Source organism: Cibotium barometz, chromosome 28, assembly GCF_041138505.1.
Source record: "Cibotium barometz isolate CiBa-2024 chromosome 28, ASM4113850v1, whole genome shotgun sequence".
Classification (NCBI taxonomy): domain Eukaryota; kingdom Viridiplantae; phylum Streptophyta; class Polypodiopsida; order Cyatheales; family Cibotiaceae; genus Cibotium; species Cibotium barometz.
Window position 1 is genome coordinate 52,437,392 of NC_141073.1, and position 20,772 is coordinate 52,458,163.

Consider the following 20,772-nt stretch of genomic DNA (forward strand, 5'->3'; position numbering starts at 1 on the left):
TATAACACATGAGTTTTTCAAGAGGGGTATATTAACTTAAAAAATTACATAATTACATTTACATGATGGGTTTTTAAAACAAGTTTTGAAAAAAAAAGTAAGTTTATGAAGAAAAAGGGGTTATTTTATTCATAAAAGTATGCAAGTGTAAGGGGTTTTTTAAATACCCATTGAACTCACACGATACCTCTAGCCCAAAACACAAATTTAAACATTAAAGTCTAATTTGGCTCGCATTCTTGATTGGATTGAAGATTATTCTTCGATTACTTTCATGGGTTCTCTCCGCTAAAGATGGCATGGCACATTGATCAATATTTGAATTCAGTGATCCTTAGAGATTTATGAGAAAAACACATCACCTAGTTTATGAATCCTCACTTACAAAATTCATTATTGTTAATTACACTACAGTGCTATCAAAATAGAAACACCTTCGTCTTTATTCTTGGTTATATGAACTTCCGTTTTGTAGCTCATTATCACACTTCACCAACCAAAAAAAAAACACACACACACACAAAAAGAAATAAATGCGAAGCTAATGTAGGTACTGAAAAAAAAAGACCATAGGTTTCTAGTTTTTACGTTTAAGTCCATCAAAAAAAAAAGAAAGAGAGAGAAGAGGAAGGCTGTATCCTTTATAGTAACAGTCATCACAAGGTGGCAGTAATATAGAGATCCTCCTGCTCCAAAAAGAGTACTGGAAAGCATGTTCATATCTACAACAAGAAGAAGAAGCTTTGCTTTGGTGGTGGTGGGATAATAATGTGGTAACACACTCTTGCAGATGTCGCTGCCCAACGCATGAGCGCAGCGCATCATCATCGTATTGTTACTCCTCTGTATTATAACTGGGGAACAGCTCTAGCCTGCTGCCATTAAATCGCATGAGAATATTGGGTAGGAAGCACCATACAATATATTGAATAATAATGTGTACCCAATATATCAGAATTAGACGTACCCAAGCCGCAAAGAATCCTCTTCTTGGGCTGCAGATTCCGGAGCTCCCCTCCGCCGCCCACGCGAGCTGGCCGGAGCTGCTGCTGCTGCTGCTGCTGCTGCTGCTCTAGAGTGCGTGGAGGACGAGTTGTTACTCGGATCACTCTCTTGGATGGTACTCTGAGTGCACATGAAAACTCGCGAGGGAACGTTCATCCTAAATGCAGTAGCCTCCGCTAGCTGCACCCCCCCCCCCCCCCCCCCCCCCCCATATACACCTCCTTATATATCCATCTAGTTACTCCAATTAATACATAACTAGTTACTCCAATTAATACATAACCACCATAACTTCTTACCTTCAGTTTAAGCACATTGTTTTCCTCTAGAATTCTTGCTTCCTGCATGCACACACACACTCTCTCTTTAAAACAAACCAGAAGAGCGCTTACAATTTCCACAGACTTTGGCCAAACCAACCTAGATTTTATTTTAACGACCCTCAAGGCTCCATACTATCAAGTGCCATAGTACTCAAGTAGGGGTTCCGGATATTAATTTTAGTGAGCCTTACATCAATCCTTTTCATCATGGATTGAAGAGGAGATTGTCATTTTCAACAACAAGCTTTTTCTTTATACAAATCTAAATATAGCTAAATCTTGGATTCTTTCCTTCAATTTGAAAAGGTATTTTACAAAATGAATAAGTTCTAGGTTAAGACGAATTTGTCTTGTCTCGAACCCTCCACAAAGTAATACAACAAGGTACTAAAATCAGAGCCCAAGGCCAAATTTTCTATCTATCCATTGCATATTTATATATTCCAAACATAATTAATTAGCAAACCAAGTTCTTAGGGTAATTCCAGTTCTTCGCCACACTTTGTATTCTCCAAAACTCCTAATGTTAGGATTGGTGGGATATGGTAGGTGACCATCTTATTTATTCTTCTCTTCACGATATCAAATCATAATGGAAAATTTACACCACAAACTTAATAACAACCATCTGACTCCTCCATACCTCATGTATACTACTAAATTGTGTCTAGATTGAAAAGAGAAGAATATGCTTTTTTACTTTATGTGATCGTGTAGCTTTGATCTTCTGCTTCGCATGCCCTCCAAGAAAAATAAAATACTCATTGTTGCCATATCACAAGGTGTGTTATGAGAGAGATTGCTAATGGTGATTGATGCCATCTAGTTCTCAGGGCACTTGGGGTATGAAACAAGACTAATACAGATACAAAAACAATATGAGGTTGGATAAGATGTCTATCAATTGCAAAGCTAAAAGTCCTAGTATTGAAGGTGGGGCAAGATATTAAGGGTAGGATTAAGAAGTAATTAAGGTTAGCTCAATAAAGATGTGAGCGATTTAGGAGGCAGTACAGGGTTACTGAAGATGTCTATCGATTTGCAAAGGTAAATGTCTTAATATTAAAGGATGGGTAAGATATTAAGGGTATGATTATTAAGAAGTAAGTTCAGATCAATAATGATGTGAGGGTTTGTAGGAGATAGGCTTGTAGCCGAGCATGTATTGGTAAGGTTAAGTTTTTAGTACAAGAAGTAATTAAGATCAACTCAACATAGGTTACCTACATAATGGATAAGGGTTGTATATATAATGGATAAGGATTGTTATGCATAACTATGGGTAGGTAATATGCATAATGGATAATGATTGTTTCGCATAACTATGGGTAGGTAATATGCATAATGGATAAGGATTGTTGTGCATAAGACCTATGTCTAAGGCCTCATGCATCATGGATAGGGTTGTTGTGCATAAGAGCTATGTATAAGGCCTTATACATCATGCATAGTGCCTATACATATAGCCATTTTCATGGAGCAATTTATGTAAGGCTCTATGCATAAGGCTTTATGCATAGCCCTATGCATAATGCATAGCATCATGTGTAAAAGGATCTTTACATAAGGTCTTATGCACATAGCCTCATGCATAAGCTTTAAGCATTTGACCATATGCATATAGCATACTAGTTCTATGCACATGCTCTATGCATAGGGCCATATATATAGGGCATGCGTAAGACCTATGCATTGATCCTATGCAAAATCCCCAATACAATATATAATACTATGTTGGCCCAACATCGAGGCTATTTTTTGACATTATCTACAGACTTAACCAAAGTTTTTATAAAAGAATAAAATAATTGTAGGACTCTATATTCAAGGCGAGCCTTGAGGCTAATACTAAGGCATGTAATTACTATCCTTTTTAGCAGCTAATCATAATCATAGAGTTGACAATAATAGTGGTACACTATAAAAGGGTGGACAAATCCTCTCAATGATCTATTAAAAAGGGAGAATGCCAATAGTCCTTTCAAATCAAATTGAGAACATGTGTGTGGGACTCAAACTTGGTAAGATCCCCTTACCTTGTTCACAATATAAGTACTCCACTAAGAGACTACGAAAAAACTCGGAGGTCCATGTATGTAAATATGGTGGGGAGGTTGATACGAAATTATTAGATTTTAAAGAGTATCAATTATCAATACGTTCTTAATGACACATTTTTAAGATTATTTTACAATTACAAGTACTCTTTGTATCAATTAACTTTCTTATTGTAATTGAATAAGTATGGATCTTGTATATTCTTTTCACATAGGAAGACTCAACAATAATTGTAGTATTTTCAAGTGCAATTGAATTTAATTGAACTTGCACAATCTACAGGGTGGAAATGTGTCTCTAGAGACTTACAAGGAATGGAGAAAGGACAATGTCTCAGATGCTCGAGGAGCCATTATAGGAGATGTTAGCTTAATTCCCATCCTAAATCAAATATATTAGAGAAGGAGGTAAGGATATAAAGTCCAGCATTAGATGTTTTAATATGAAGGAGTAAAAACATCTAAGTTAAAAATGTGCCTCTTAAACCTTAACTTGCAGTCAATGTATGGACGATCCACAACACTAGTTTCTTTCTACTTTTTAGGTAAGTATTGATATCATTTTTGAATTCTTACAAATGTGAAATCAAATTTTCCCTTTCTTTCTTTCATAGAAAACTACAGAGTATATTTCTCAAATGTAATACCATGCTTGAGACATAAGATGAAGAAAAAATGATTCTAACTACTATATGTATGGATTATAATTTTTATTAAGGCATGACTAAATGGTTGCATTCTATTGCAACATGTCTTTGTGAATGATGTAATCTATCCAAAATATGGCACTCATTGGCATTTCCAAGGCTTGTAAGGAAAGAAAATTCTTACAAAGAATATTGAGACATGTATTTATTGATCATTCCTTGAAGAAAACACATATTCAAGTGCAAAACTCATAACAAGCCTAATATTATAGAACTACACAAAGCACTTTAGTAATTGTAACTTTGGCTAGGAATAGATGGTGTATATCTATTCTGATTAACCAGCATCTGATGCTTGCTCTTGTTGTGTTATGAACTAGAGAATATGAATGTATACATGGCACCATATGTAAGCCTTCTGGTAAGGCAATAATGTGCAACTTATGTCAAGATCTCATAGAAATCAAGGAGGTAAAATAATAATAAGAAGGTTATATTGATATGGACCTTTCACATATCCTCTCATCTCATTGTTCACATCCACATCCATTTCATTACATCACATCTTATCACATCCTATTTTCATCTTATCACATTCATTCGCATCCTATCGCATCCTATCACATCCATTCACATCCTATCACATCTCATACACATCTTATCACATCCATTCACATGCTATTCCCATTTAATAGCTTTTTCTAGGTTGATCCCGATAATGAAACTTTTTCTAAATTTTTGCCAATTGCTTGGCCTAATCAAAGGTTCTTTTTCTCGATGACTATTTTCATATTCCTTCTCAATTCCTCAATTGAATTATATTCAATATTCCTCTTTTGAATGAAATAATTCATGGGATTTGTAGAAATCAATCCTACCCATATTTTCACTTTTGGTAAATAATCATAAATTGAATTATACTAAAACTTTCTCTTCTTCCCATTTAATTTCTTGGATCTCAAATACCATGGGAATTCCTCTTTTTACATTTGATTATTTGCATTCCAATGTCATGGGAATTTCTCTTTTTTCATCAATTATTTCTCATAAATTTATCTAAAATAAAATATCCATTATTTCAATATGTTAGAAATTTCTCTTTTTCCATGTAAATGGTGGAATTCCAAATGTCATAGGAATTCCTCTTTGAACATTTAAATATTTCTCATAGATAAAATAAATTTATCTAAAATTTATCTTTGAATTTAATTAAAATACTCATTAATTTCAATATGATAGAAATTTCTCTTTTTCCATCTCAATGAATGGAATTCCAAATATCATAGGAATTTCTCTTTTAACATAAAAATATTTCTCATAGATAAAATAAATTTATCTAAATTTTATCTTTGAATTTAATTAAAATACTCATTAATTCCAATATGATAGGAATTTCTCTTTTCCCATCTCAATGATGGAATTTCAAATGTCATAGGAATTCCTCTTTAACAAAAAAATGAATTACTAGAAATTTCTCTTTTGCTAATTACTATTTATGCATAAACATAAAAATCAAATTTTCCATGATTATAATGAGAATCATTCAACTAATCTAGGATGATTAATCCTAGAATATGGTAGGAAGTCCTCTTTTCATAATATAAATGAAAATGATTTATGTATTTATTTTTCAAAAATTTTGTCATAGCTCCGGTGCTATTACTGATAATTCTCAATAAATTTGAAAGAATAAAGTTTAGTATTATTCATGTGACTAGAATAACCACTAATTGGATCATTATCTAATTTAGAAATTACTTTTAGATTAGAGAAATGCTTCATGAGAAGCTTCATTTGAATTGAGAATAGGTCATAGGAATGACCATTCTTTGGTGGAGAGAGAGAAATGCTTAAAAACCATTATAAACTAAGCATAAATGGAAATTTATGTATTTCTTCATTACAATACATTAAAGAGCTTCAATAGTATTCAAAAGCCATTCAAATTAATACTTCTCAAGCTTGAGAGGGATTGAGAAGAGAAACATTTAGAGATTTAAGAAAAAAAAGATAATAATCCACACTTTACCTCCTAAATTACTTGACTCTTTGATCACAGTAGAGGCCCCCAACCAATCAATTGGTTTGGTATGCTGTTGGAGTTACCAAGGAAGATTGAAGAGAGAGAGAAGCTCCAATCTCTTTAATTTGTAGAGGATTTTTAGAGAATAAAAGAAAATATCATTATTTCAGTATAATATTGGCTATAGTTCTCATATTTTATTACAAAGGGCTAAGATCTATTTATAGGTGAGGGAGTCCAACTAGTTTCTAGAATTTTTCAGGTTCAGTTTTGCTGAATTTGGACAAGATTTGGACCTAGTTTGGCTCCCTTTTGATTTGGTTTGATCTAGGAGAGAGGAGAGATAAAAATATCACAATATTTTTGAGTTTAAAACTCCACCACACAAGTGAAATAGGCGCCTCCTTGAAGAGCTCCCTTCTCCTTACCAAGGTGTCAAAATTGATTCATTATACCCAAAATATCTCATTTTTTTAGTAATACTCATGGTTTTTTACTAATAAGCCTTGTCCTTAGTCAACTCTTCATCTTATGTGAGCATTTACTCATTTTTGGGAGTTTTTCTTTTATAAATTGGATTTATCTCCTCCCCACAATTGGATTGATCCAATTGGCCTATAGGAATCTTAATTAGACTATAATTCAAAAATTTCTGAAAATCTAGACCCTTAGGCTAAGGTCCTTTATACTTCTTTTCAATTAATTCCAAATGCACATTGGAAAGTTCTTTTTGAATTTCTGTTTCAAGGGAAACCATTTTAGATACTAGGAGGATTTTTATATCCAAAAATATCTTAATTTTGGATTATCTCTCTCTCTAGATATTTTCTCTCTCTAGGTCAAAACAGGGTAAAATAGAATCTTTCTTTTATTTCAAAGAGGAAAATAATAACAAGATCAGAAGGGGAGGTTCTTACACATGTACACCTCAAAAGCTGGAGGGAGGAATCTTACAATGTGAATTGTGAATAGATGTGAATAGGAATGGTGTTGCTCTCCCTTCTCATTGCTCTCCACCTTGTCTTGTTTGCATATGATTGGCATGAGGTAGAGGTTAAGTTCTCCATATCTCCTTCCCTCTTGCTCCTACCTAGTTTACTTGGATCTCTCTTTGGGTGACACAAAGAGAGTGTAGAGAGTGAGCCCCTATAGTGGCCTCACATCGGGGAATTAACCCTAATAGGATTGGCCAAGTGCAAAGCACCGGATTTACCCCTTTCAAGCACTCTCTTCTTCTTCTCTCTTGTGTTTATGAGGTAGTATGTTAAACTATTAACATCTTTAGTGCCGTTCTAGGAATGACATTTAGCTTAGGGTCCTCTACTTGATTCATTAGCTAGAGCTTAATTTTTGCCGGTTGGTTGATTAACGTTATTTGTTTTGTGTTTTGTCAGAGATTACCCGAAGGTTGGATCATTGATTGAGCATCGGAGCATCCGAGTCTTCACCGAGAGCAGGGAAGAAGCAAGTAAGTGCCCCTATTTGCCCTCAACATTCAAGCAATTTTTAATTTTTATGTTTTTCATTATGTTTACACTTTTGTTTGATCATTCAATTAATCTCAATCCATTAGCTGAAACCATGCATTGTAGTTATCAATAAGTAGCTAGAGACTAGCTCTAACTCTTTGTAAAAACAAAAACATCAAAAGACCCTAGGAAGGTGCCTAAATCAGCTTCTTTTGCTCTGATTGGAGAGGTTTCTAGGAAAAATTCCATTCTGCCAAGCATCTCTAAGAGTCGAACGTCCTTGGCAAGTTTAGGGAATGCCCGTTCCAACTCTGCCAGGCCTGTTCCTTTTGCCTGCAACCTAAATCTGGTAGATTTACTGCCTAAATTTAGCAGGAGCATTAAAATTAGTTTAATTACATTTAATTAGGCCTCATGTGCATTGAAGTGCATTTAAATAAGAAGAATTTGTACTGTCTGAATGGCTGTTAAACCTGCAGAGCAGGATAGTTAACCTTAATATAACTCTTTGAGGATGGGAATGAGGAAGAAATCCTAGAGACTCCCACTTATGAAACCCGAGAGCCCATGAGTCCACCCTCACAAATTCGCAGTTATACAATGTTATTGTAAGATTCCTCTCCCAACCCCTCAAGATGTCCAGTTTCTCCCCCTGTAATCAATTCCCTTTTTAGAATAATAACAGATCTTGTTTCTATCTGTTTTGGCCTAGAGAGAGAAAATATTCTTGAGAGAGGTAATTCAGTTTCTAGATATCTTTGGATGCAAAAAATATCCTTTCTTGTTAAAATGATTTTCCATGAAACAGAAATTCAAAAAGAACTTTCCAGTGTGCAATTGGAATAAATTGAAAATAAGTAAAAAGGACCTTAGCCTGAGAGTCCAGATTTTTTTAAAATTTTGGATTAAGGTTTCTATGGACCAATAAAATTAATCCAAATGTAGGGAGAAGATAAATTGAAGAATAAAAGAAAATATCCCAAAAATGAGTAAATACTCACATAAGATGAAGAGTTGACTAAGAACAAGGTTTATTAGTTAAAAAAGAAGAGATATTTAGAGGAAATGATGCATTTTTGATACCTCAGTGTGGGGAATTCTCCTCATGAAGGAGGTGCCTATTTCACATGTGTGGATGGGTTTTAAACTCACAAATAATGAGATATTTTCATCTCTCCTCTCTCCTGTTTCAACTAGATCTAAAAAGTAAGCTAAACTGACCAAAAAATGATCAAAAAGTGACCAAACTGATCTGAAAAATTCTAGAATCAGTTTGCTTGATTAGAGGCTCACTCTTTCCTATAAATAGAAGCCTCCCCCTTTGTTACTCTGCTCCTCCACAGATACATTGAATTCACTTGATAATTTAATTATTTTTTACTAAATCCTCTCCAAAAGAACTGGTGGCCACTCTTGCTGCAAACAAGAGTAGAACCCTCAATCCCTCAAGCCAAAGAAAAGCTTACAAACTCCATGTAAGATTAATTCTTACTTATTGTGAATTTTAAATCTATGGTTTTCTTAAATTTTATGATTTAAAAATGTTTGAGTTAAAATCTCATGCTATGCCTTGATGGAAAGGCCACTCCCTTCTCTTCTTTACAATTCAGCCCTTCTTAATCCTAGAAAGTTTAATTAAATGATTGATTAAACTCTTTTCATTGTTTACTCTCTTAATTTTTAAAAAATGGAGTAGATTAGAGATATTAGAATTCAAATTGGATTAATTCAAGTCATAAATTGAATGTTAAAATTGAGAAATGGTCAGCCATACAAAGGAGGTTATGGTAAAATTTTCTTAAATTTTATGAAACTAAAGTTTATCATTAGGTTATTCTAAAAGAGTAATTCCTTCCGTTTGTGCATTCTAAAAGATTTATTTTATTTCAAAAGTGTCATTCTCAATAATTTTAATTTTATGCATAGAAAGATGCATAAAGAAATTTATTTTTATTTCAAAAGAGTTATTCTCCTTAATTTTAATTTTATGCATAGAAAGATGCATAAAGGAATTTATTTTTATTTCAAAAGAGTCATTCTCATTAATTTTGATTTTATGCATAGAAAGATGCATAAAAGAATTTATTTTTATTTCAAAAGTGTCATTCTCATTAATTTTGATTTTATGCATAGAAAGATGCATAAAGAAATTTATTTTTATTTCAAAAGTGTCATTCTCATTAAGATTGAATTTATACATAGAAAGATGCATAAAAGATTTATTTTTATTTTAAAAGTGTCATTCTCATTAAAATTAAATTTATGCATAAAAGATTTATTTTTAATTCAAAAGTGTCATTCTCATTAAAATTAAATTTATGCATAGAAAGATGCATAAAGAAATTTATTTTTATTTCAAAAGAGTCATTCTCATTAATTTTGATTTTATCCATAGAACGATGCATAAAAGATTTATTTTTATTTCAAAAGTGTCATTCTCATTAATTTTGATTTTATCCATAGAACGATGCATAAAAGATTTATTTTTATTTCAAAAGTGTCATTCTCATTAAAATTGAATTTATGCATAAAAGATTTATTTTTATTTCAAAAGTGTCATTCTCATTAAAATTGAATTTATGCATAATAAGATGCATAAAAGATTTATTTTTATTTCAAAAGAGTTATTCTCATTAAAATTGAATTTATGCATAAAAAGATGCATAAAAGATTTATTTTTATTTCAAAAGAGTTATTCTCATTAAAATTAAATTTATGCATAGAAAGATGCATAAAGGATTTAATTTTATTTCAAAAGTGTTATTTTTCTTAAATTTGAATTATGCATAAATAGATGCGTAAAGAATCTTTATATCAAAAAATTAGGATCCTCTTAAATTCTATGTTTAAATTCTGTGAATAGAGGTGAATAGATGTGATGAGATAAGATGTGAATCAGATAGGTAATTGGATAGATGTGATGTGAATAGAAGTGATGAGAATATGAGATGAATAGATGTAATAAGATGTCATGTGAATCAGATAGATGGGAATGAATGAATGGATAGATGTGATGTGAATAGAGATGATAAGAATGTGAGGAGAATAGATGTGAGGAGATGTGATGTGAATCAGATAGATGGGAATGAATGGATGGATGGATGTGATGTGAATAGAGATGATGAGAATGTGAGGAGAATAGATGTGATGAGATGTGATGTGAATGAGATAGATGGGAATGAATGGATGGATGGATGTGATGTGAATAGAGGTGATGAGATGTGATGTGAATCAGATAAATATGAATGAATGGATGAGATGTCATGTCATGTCATGTGAATCAGAATGTAAATAAATGATATGAGATGTGATGTGAATCAGATAAATATAAATGAATGGATGAGATGTCATGTCATGTCATGTGAATCAGAATGTAAATAAATGATATGAGATGTGAGTGAATGTATGTGATGATAATGGATGTGAATGTGTATGTGAGGAATGGATGTGAATGTGTATGTGAAGAATGGATGTGAATGAGTATGTGAAAGAATGGATAAGGATGTGTATGTGAAGAATGGATGTGAATGTGTATGAGAAGAATGGATGTGGATGAGTATGTGAAAGAATGGATGTGGATGTATGTGAAAGAATGGATATAGATGTGTATGTGAAAGAATATGATGTGATGTAAAGAGATGAGATGTGACATGAATATATGTGAATGTGAAGTGATAGATATAAATGTATGAATATAAAGATGTGTATGTGAAAGAATATGATGTGATGTAAAGAGGTGAGATGTGACATGAATATATGTGGATGTGAAGTGATAGATATAAATGTATGGATAGACGCGAGTAGTCGTACATGTGAATGATTGGATGGATGTGGATGAATGAGATGAGATGTGTATGAATAAGATATGATGTGGATAGAAGTGATGTGATGAGAATGAATGTAATGGATATGAATAAATGTGAATGTGATGGATATGAATGAATGTGATGTGATGGGGTGTGAATCGGGATAGATGTGAATGAATGAGATGTGAGGTAAAATGAATGAGATGTGATGTGAGTGAATGTGATGTGGTCTGAATGGATGAGATGTGAGTGAATGTGATGTGGTCTGACTGGATGAGATGTGAATGAATGTGATGTGATGAGATGTGGATATGGGTAGATGCGAGTGGATAAGAACTGATGAGAATAAATTGAGGAAAGATGTGATGAGATGAAAAATGATGTGATTGAATGAGAATAGAAATCCTTGTGAAATGGTTATGGAATTAAATAATGTGGGTTGATGAGGAGTAGTGTGGAAAGATGAGAGTTCGTTATAGAAGCTGTATTTTTGAACTGTTTTTAAATGGCTGTTTTATGTCCAGAATACTGGAGAAGCATTTTGACCATCTTGTGAATGAGATCGTGGTGGAGACCTAATCTGATAGTTGCAATAGCTGACAGAGAGTCAATGGAGGACGTCTCGTGTAGCAAGGTCGACCGAGGTCTTGACCAGCCTCGGTTTGATTAAAATGGCGAGCTTCCGGTACGGTGGATGAGGGACCAAGGAAGTGGCCTATGAGTGAAGCGCTAGGTCACTTGTGAAGAATCCTAGAGGGTGCTGACCATACGGTGCTCAGACTCTGGGTCGCTGACGATACCCACACATGCGTCGTGGAAGATATTGGAACAAGGAGTAAGAGTTGTTTTCTAAATTCGGGCATGGATCTGGTTGATTGACCTTGCTAGTCCTCAACGGATGAGTCCATGGCTCTTTATATGGATCCGTTGGTTGATCTTGCTGATCTTCAATGGAGATTCCATTTTGATGTATGAATATATTGCCAGTTACTATGAGCTAGGAACTATCGAAAAGGCCCCTGAGTGGACAGGTGCTGAGCGTTCTGGTTACCGATGATGCCATAGGTACACCGATGAAGGAATGATTGGAAATAAGGATTTAATAGGAGATTTTAAGGATTATGATCAATGACACAATGGTTTCATTAAATGATTGTTTTTAAAGATAGCTGATTTTGTGAAAAAGGCAATTTCATATTGGGTGTGTAAGTGGTGTGACTAGTTTTAAGTTTGCATGAATATCCGGCTAAGGGGCCTGGGAACTCTTTTCCTTGGTACCCAGGATAAAACCTAACCAAATTCCTAATTGGATCCCATCACTACAGTGGTTGGGTGGTTGGCTAACCCATGGGTGAAGTAAATCTCGGATAAAAATTGTTCTATGGAAAAGAATCAACGAATGTGCCTCTCTATAAGGAAAAAAGCGTTGGTATCTATGATCCAAGTGCAATCTTTTCCTTGATCTGACTTTGATACTATGGGCTCGGTCAGATCAGTTCACTTAGTTAAGGCTTTTTACTACGTTAGAGAAAAATTTATCCTGGAGGAATCGCCCGTGCTTTCTGGGCAAGGGAAGTTTTTTTGGTTTTGATTTTGGAAGAACCGATGGATTAGTCTCTTGTCCGGATATCCGTGGGCGAGGCCCCGAGTGTGGGACCCTACCCCACGTAAGAAGTGCTACTTCCGCTGCTAGCACCTTGAATTCATTGCGGAGTGGGAACAGGGATCTAACAGTTATGGAGGGTGATCAAATGTATCCTGTGTACTTAGCAGCCCTAATATCGCAGGCTAGGGATATGAATCGAACAACAAAAAGACTGCCCATACAGTGTTATGATTGTGGTGGACCTCACCGAGTGGCAGAGTGTCCCAACAGGAATAGCGCAGTGAGTGCCCCAACAGGTGCTCTAGCCCTTGACTCTGCTGTGCATTGGATATGGTATCGACCATATGTACAAAGACTGCCCGTGCTAAGATCCAAAACAACTCGAAAGTCTCATGAAATTAATCCCAACACCAGCCTTAACCTGTTGAGTGTTAGAGATGGTTTCATTCTAGCAGTCCCCCCCTTAACGTAGTAACCAAGCTGTAGAACAGGCAAAGGGCTGCAGCACATGCTGTTGCAGAGGCATCAACCTCTCAAAACTAGGAACAAGCAAGATCCTCTGAACAAGCCTGAATAATGCGGCGCTTACGAAAGAAAGCCACCAAGGTTGGGAAGGGAGAAAGCCGAGTGATTATCAAAAGCGGTTCTGACTTAGGCACAACAACTCATCCTTTAACTTCTTCATCTGAAGAAGAAGATATGCTACGTGTAGTCTCCCATGCCCAAGAACCCATTGACCCCCATCAGCTATCTAAAAAGCTTAAGGAATATCCCAATACTATTGAGGAAAAAGAAAGACTCCTAGCCATCCAAGAGTTAGTCTGTGAGAGTGCCAAGCTCAGATGGAAGATGATCCTCCTACTGCCTACCTTGAACCATGCCCGTCAATCTCAAACCCAAGACCAGTGCATGATGCTCAGGTTTATCCTTGCGAACTTCTACATCAACCAATCCCTCAAGAGATAACAAAAGAAGAATCTACCCCCAACTGAAAGACAGGGTGGCGAAATATCTTAAAGACCTAGGAGATGGACATCATAGGGGAACAGCAAGAGGGAAGGCACTATGGAGAGCTCAACCTCTACCTCATGCCAAAATCGTATATGCAAACAAGACAAGGTAGAGAGCAATGAGAAGTAAGAGAAACACCATTCCTATTCACATACACCAACAATCACAAGCAAACAAACTACCATAAGCTTAAGAGAGTGAGAGAGAGAGAAGGCAAGACTCAATTGAGACAAATGGGATTGTCCCTTTTCATTTTACATAAAATTTCTCACTTTTTGACAATGGTTGGCCGCCCAATTACAAATGGGGGAGAGCAACACCATTCCTATTCACATATACCAACAATCACAAGTATGCAAGAATCAAAAGCAAGCAAACTACCATAAGCTTAAGAGAGTGAGAGAGAGAGAAGGCAAGACTCAATTGAGACAAATGGGATTGTCCCTTTTCATATTCCATAAAATTTCTTGTATACATGAGTTCACCATTTACAATGGCCGGCTGCCCAAATGGGGGCCCAAAACTAGTCTTCTTAGTTTAACTAGCTCTATGTACATCAATTCCTTATTATGACCAGCATTACACAAGCCGTAAGTTTGGTCATCCCTTGTCTTATTTATAATTGGCGCTTATGGCGATTACAAAAAAGATAGATTACAAAGGTAATATGGTAGCCACGCAAAAAGGTCATGTTAACCAGAGTGGTTAACATACCCCCCTCTCTATTGCAGGTCCATCCTTGGAACTGGTCAAAAAAAGCTATCCGTAGAGTAGATAGAATATGTGCAGACGAAGTCCCATATCAAGGTAGGAGTGGGAGGGGCACGATGGAAGATGTTGTAGCTCATCCAGAATGTCATCTCCATAATGTCTTCGAAAGTCTAGGGCCACCACAAGTAGGCATCCACATGATGTGTTTGTAGTAGTTGAACAGCTGCTTGATTGTGGGCCCTTTGTTGTTGTCAAAGGTGAGGCATTGGGCTCCCTCGAAGTAGTGGTCCCATGTCGGGAAGGACTCTAGTAAAGTGAATATAAGGTTGAAGAAGCGGATGGTTGCAATCACGCTGGGTCCTAGTTGTAAACAGCGCATGAAATCGTTGAAGTGCTTGACCATGGTTGGAAGTTGAATTGCAACTTCGAGTTCTTTTGCTGTTCATCATGGAAAGTTTTCCAGGCCCATCGCCTACAGATGGGGAGGTAATCCGAGCTGATCCTCAGTGCTGTGCGCGGGGTGTGTTGCAATAGACCTCCCAAATAAATGGTCTGCTTAGGAAAGGCCATCTCGCCAGGCCGGTTGCTCGCTCATGAGATCAAAGGTGATGGGATGAGCAGCGGGTGGGTGGCGAGTGGTAGACGCTATGGGTGATTACGTTGCCATGTCATGTGTTTGGCATCAAGGTACAGGCGAAGGACATGGAGATCGAGGCTGTCGGTGATGCGGGTGATGGGGTGATGGTGGAGCTATCGACTAAGCAGGATGGCGATGGCCTACTCAAACTCCATACGGTCTAGGGGATCATGCCAATTCAAGGGGTTTGGCAGAGGGTAGATGGTGGCAGTGGTGGGATTTCCCCTTCTTTGAGTGGTGCATTAGTGGGTGGTGGAGCCGGCGACGAGGGTGGAGGGTGGTGGATGATGAAGGTCAGGTGTGGTGAGGCTCGCATTGAGGAAAGGTGGGGGTCTAGCGGAGGTGGGGGGATATCCATGAATGTTGTGTGCATTCCCAAGTTAAGGAATAGTGAAGGTGGCGAGGGGGGTGTGGGTGATGGGGGTGGAGTGGGAAAATGAAGGGGGGGAGAAGAAGTTGGGGCACCAAAAAGTGGAAGTGTGAAGGTTCTTGAGGGGGGTGGTGGGGGTGGGGGTTGTGTGTGAGGAGAGGCAGACAAGGGTCTTGATGGTGGAGGAGGGGGTGGTGGTTAAGAGGCTTGAGGTTCTTGACGGGGGTGGTGGGGGTGGGGGTTGTGTGTAAGGAGAGGCAGACGAGGGTCCTGATGGTGGAGGAGGGGGTGGTGGTGAAGAGGCTTGAGGGTGAAGAGGCTTGAGGGTTTGGAGGTGGCAAGTTGCCCTACCCATCTATGCCATCATCGTTGTCATTGGCCAGCTCTGTAGAGCGGTAGCCTGAGGACCGTGGGCGTAGAAGAAGTTGACTGCAAGTGCAGCCTTGGCTAAACTCCCATGGAAAAGCGATGTGTGTGTCATCAAACTGGCATATGCCAATGGCCTCCATGACCTTGATTTGGGTGAAGCAACAGTGGTAGAGAATGAGGAGGCCAGGTGCTGAGTAGGGTGGTAGAGGATCATTGAGGAGGGAGATGTAGGTTTCATGGATGACATGCCAACCAGCCCGGGTGGAGGTACTGCAGCGCGGCCTCGCTGAGAGGAGTGGGAAATAAGGGTAGGGACAGACTCCATGTGGTAAGGATAATTCAATGAGGTCAGATGGAGTTGAGGCAAGGAAACCATATCAAAGCAATAGGCTCCAGGCTGTTAGGGTGGCTTGAAGGGGGTTGAATTATCCTTACCAGACTCCATCTGGTAAGGATAATTCAATGAGGTCAGATGGAGTTGAGGCAAGGAAACCATATCAAAGCAATAGGCTCCAGGCTGTTAGGGTGAAGGGGGTGGAAAGGGAGTTCAAAGAAGTTATGAGGGTGTTGGAAAGTGATCAGCCCCCCCTGGAAGAAAAAATGGGGGATGAGGCATAGCTTGTCAAGGGGGATCTTGGAGAGAGCATAAGTAAACTGTTGACGGGATAGGGACTCCTCTATATAAATATCGTGTTGGAGGAGGTTGAGGGGCGGATGGCTTGATACTACAAGTTGAGGAGCTGACAAGGGGATTGGGGGGGGATGCCAAATTAGGGAGCTCTATTGTGGTCTCCATAAGTGTGTCCACCTTATGATCTACCAAGCTAGATGAAGGGGATGATGGAGTGGTTGGCAGCACAGCTGGGCGGCCCCAATCAAGTTGTGGTGCCTTCTTGCAAAATCCATGGGCGGTGCGGGCGAGAGCTTCCTCTGCTATTTGGGCCCAGCCCATGGCCTCCTGATGTAGTCCTTCTATGACAATGAGCTCCTTGTGGGCTATGCGGCCGTTGTATAGGCTTGGTTAGCCTATTGCTAAAGCTCAGTAATTCTAGCTATTCTATTTGTTGATCTAACTTTTTTTGGAGTTCCATAAACTGAACATTTGTCTAGTATAACTCCTCAGACACTGCCCTCTCCTAGGCTTTGGCTACTAACATTTCTCACTGAAATTTGTGCCACTTCTTGTTGTTGGGAGATGCAGTCTGGATGAGCTCTCGAGCCATATTAGCAAATCCTTGAGCAAAATTGGGCACGTCTCCTTGGGCCACATGGATGCTTTTTGCATAATTATGGCTAGAGCTGAAACTACCAAGCGCGAGCCCACCAACGGAGAGTGTTGATGGTATTTTGGGTGTCACCAGGGAATGAGGCCCCGGCTTGATCATGAGGTGGCATTTATGTGAACCTGTTAGAGGGTAGGGTCTCATAAAGACTTTTGTTAAGGAATTCTTGCCTCTAACGATCCTCTGCAGCCTTCTTGGGAGCTTCCTCAGCTAAGCGGCAATAATCTCTTCTTACGTGGGCCTGGGGCTTGGGGGTAGCTCTGCCTGTTCTGTAGGTGTGGGTTTATGGTGGGGCCTCTTGGCTAGTGGGGAAATGGGAGAGGTTGATGGAGGGTATAAAGAAGCGAATGCGGCATCTAGTCCGCTCAATCGGATGGCTTGGGCAGCTCATCCCATCCCACTGCATAGTAATACAAAACCCCAGGTAAGTAATGTGGCGACCGACAACTTGCCTTGGGGGTTGGAGCAGACTGCACGGAGCTCCCGGAAGAGATAGTTGGCCCAATTGACCCACTGGCCTTGGTGCACGCGAGCTAAGGTTGTCAGACGGCACCTACTAAACATGTCTGTCCACCTTATCGTAACTGCAAGGTGCGCAAGGCTGGCATTACAAGGTCATCCTGGGCAATGTTGCCCCACTCAGCTTCATTCGTGTTGGCATTCCCCTTGTACAGGTCACGAATGAGCTTAAGGGCGTTAATAAGACGGACATATGGTTGTTCCACTTTTGTGGTGGTAGTGCTAGTGCCTCCCGCACAAGTCCTATGCTTAGCTGGACTGGATGTCATCTCCCCTCTTGATATCCAAGATGATACATGTATGCTGGTTTGCATCATAGGTCTCAGTGAAATGTAATGCATTGTACAAATCTGGCCCCCAAGGCTCCAGTGTGCGTACTCGGCCTAGTCCAAGTAACTCCAACTTTTGGACCATAGCTCAGTCAGCTTATACAACAGCTCTATAGCATGGCCTTGTGTAGTAAAGGAGCTTGTTCTCAACTTTACGTCAACTTTACGATGGTTCTTCATCAAGGAATGGATAGTGTGTCCACATTAACCTGCTTCATCAGGGCTTCACCCATATGGGAGAGCTAGGTGGGGTGCTTCGCGTACTCCTCGAAGCGCTGGTAGGTCTCTTCCTCCTCACGGAAGTATGGTGGAGCACCTCCAGGGAGGAGTCGGAAGCTTCAGACATCTTGAAGGTTGGCTCTGAGAGTAGGGGTGTGCAAAAATTATTTACAAGAGTTTGGCTAGGTTGAGAGTGAAAAGTGAGAAATAGGAGGAGGGGGCCCATATTTATAGCTTTGTGGAGAAGAAAAGTCCATGACAAGTTCAGGGAACGAGCATGTGACTATAAGCGTACGGGTGTGGTAGGTTAGGCTACAAGCAAATGAGCGTGGTAAGAAAATCTAACGACCGTGGGCTCATGGGACTATCTGGAATGGCCGGGGGCTTTTGAATAGAGAGATGGCACGGCCGTGGTAGTGTGCAGGAGAGGGAACATCCATTCCAAACTGGGAACGTCTATGGCAAGTCAGATTTTGAGAAGGGAATGGCTGTGCAAAACTTGGAACGGTTGTGGGCTTTGTGGTTGAGGAAGGAATGGCCGTGGGGCAGTGTGGATTCTGAGAAGGGAACGACTATGGCACTTTTAATTTTGAGAAGGGAATGACCATGGCACTTTGATGGTTTTTTTTGGGTGTGTACCCTATCATAGGTTTTGTACACAAAGGCTATGTTGCCAGCACCAGATTGAAGGTTTTGTACTGACCACGTGCCAAATTCGCCAAAGAAAAGACTTTATGCCAATTAGGTGATGGCGAAGTAGGGGGGGTAGCACTTCTTTTGTGAAGAGATTTTGATGTGAGTGGCAAGGAAGTAGTTGAGGCTGAGGGAGTTGAAGGGGGTTTTACGGTCCTATCAAGTCTCTGAATGATAGGCGGAGGAATTGCTGACATTGAAGGCATATTTGTAATGAAGTTTGTGAGTGGTGGCTTGGAGGTGATTGTGTCACATACGACTTTTTGCTTCCCTTTGTCTTGAGGAATCTTAACTCTATAGATGTTGGCTTGGGTACCCATTGAAGGGTAGGTGATTGAGGTATGACATGAGGTATGATCTTAGATAACCCTAATAGGGTTGGCCAAGTGCAAATCACCGAATTCAACCCTTGCAAAAGCACTCTCTTCTTCTTCTCTCTTGTGTTTGTGAGGTAGCATGTTAAACCATTAACATCAAGGTACTTGGGAGTAACTAGGTGGAATGGGATGCCTAGTGATGTGTGCTATGCCAATGTACGACTAATCAAAAGGAGTTGACCGAGCAAGGTTGAGGTTGTCTCATCCAAAATAATTTCTCAATTGAGTCGACAATCAAGAAGTAAAAGGAATTGGCCAAGAGAGTAAATGGTTATTTTACTTTTCATTGCTTATGGTATGCAAGATCGGTCAACTAGTATGTAAGGTACTAAAAGGTAATAGAACAATCTTATTTGGGAATTGTGTCTCACAGAAAGGAGGTTATCCATAAAAGATTGATTCTAGTTAGTGTATACAAGTGTGCACTAGGAAAAGGGTTGATGGTAACTAAGTAAAGCTACTAAGTTATCACGACACTCAAAAAGAGCAATGAGAAGTCATTAACTGCATACAAGCCTCTGATCAAGGACATATGAAAAGTTGGTGGACATAATTATATTGGTTTTTCCTCATGTTTAGCATCAACTAGAACAAAATATTCATCTTAGAAGAAGGTGTTAAAGCCAACCTCGTTGTTCTAAGGGCAACATAAAGTTTAACACCGTGTTAAACTCATATGGTGTAAAGACACTTACATGGACAATAGGTGTTTTTAAAAATAAAAAGATACTCTCTCGTAGAAAGGGAGTTTAAGAACATATAAACGAGGAAATAATTTCCTCTACTAAAGGAAGTGTTTCTATGATTAAAATACTTATATTTAAGAGAACTTATTCCAAGTTGAGTAGCTACACTGAAGAAAAGGTTTTCTGAGTTTGTTTTTGAGGACGAAAACTTTTCTGTCAAGGGGAGGAAATTTTATGAGACTAATAGGAAACACTATAAGGTAAGACTAGAAAAGATTATTTATATGTAAAAGGTTTGCATATAAATAAGGTTCATGATGTGATTTCAAATTGGAAATACCTAAAGTAGTGGTTAATAGGCATTAAGATCAATGTAAAAGGGATGTAGATGGTGCATAAGGGAAGCCCAAAGGCCATAGAAGTAAGCGCCTCCTTCCAGGGGGGGTAAGGAGGCATTGAATAATGAAAGAGTCATGTCTAACCATATTGAAAGGTCAAGGGGCTGAAGTTGGAAGGTCATGCATCACCTAGGCCTATATAACCATGTGTTTAGGGTCCATTTGGAAGATGGTTGGGTGGAGAATAAAAGTTCTAGTATTACAAGTCCTCAAGATATTAATGCAAGGAGCATT

The 20,772-nt window shown here is 38.5% G+C and overlaps 1 protein-coding gene across 1 annotated transcript in view; it reads right to left on the reverse strand.

Moving 5' to 3' along the window:
* Positions 1–573: 573 nt before the first annotated feature.
* LOC147622922 (MADS-box transcription factor 23-like) overlaps positions 574–20,772 on the reverse strand; it is a 113,682-nt gene continuing 93,483 nt past the window's right edge. The window contains exons 6-8 of the mRNA XM_086822536.1: positions 1,305–1,346; positions 968–1,185; positions 574–872 (exon numbers count right to left, since the gene is read on the reverse strand). Coding sequence (XP_086678662.1) covers positions 836–872; positions 968–1,185; positions 1,305–1,346 — 297 coding nt within the window. The 3' untranslated portion in view covers positions 574–835. The remainder of the gene's footprint in view (positions 873–967; positions 1,186–1,304; positions 1,347–20,772) is intronic.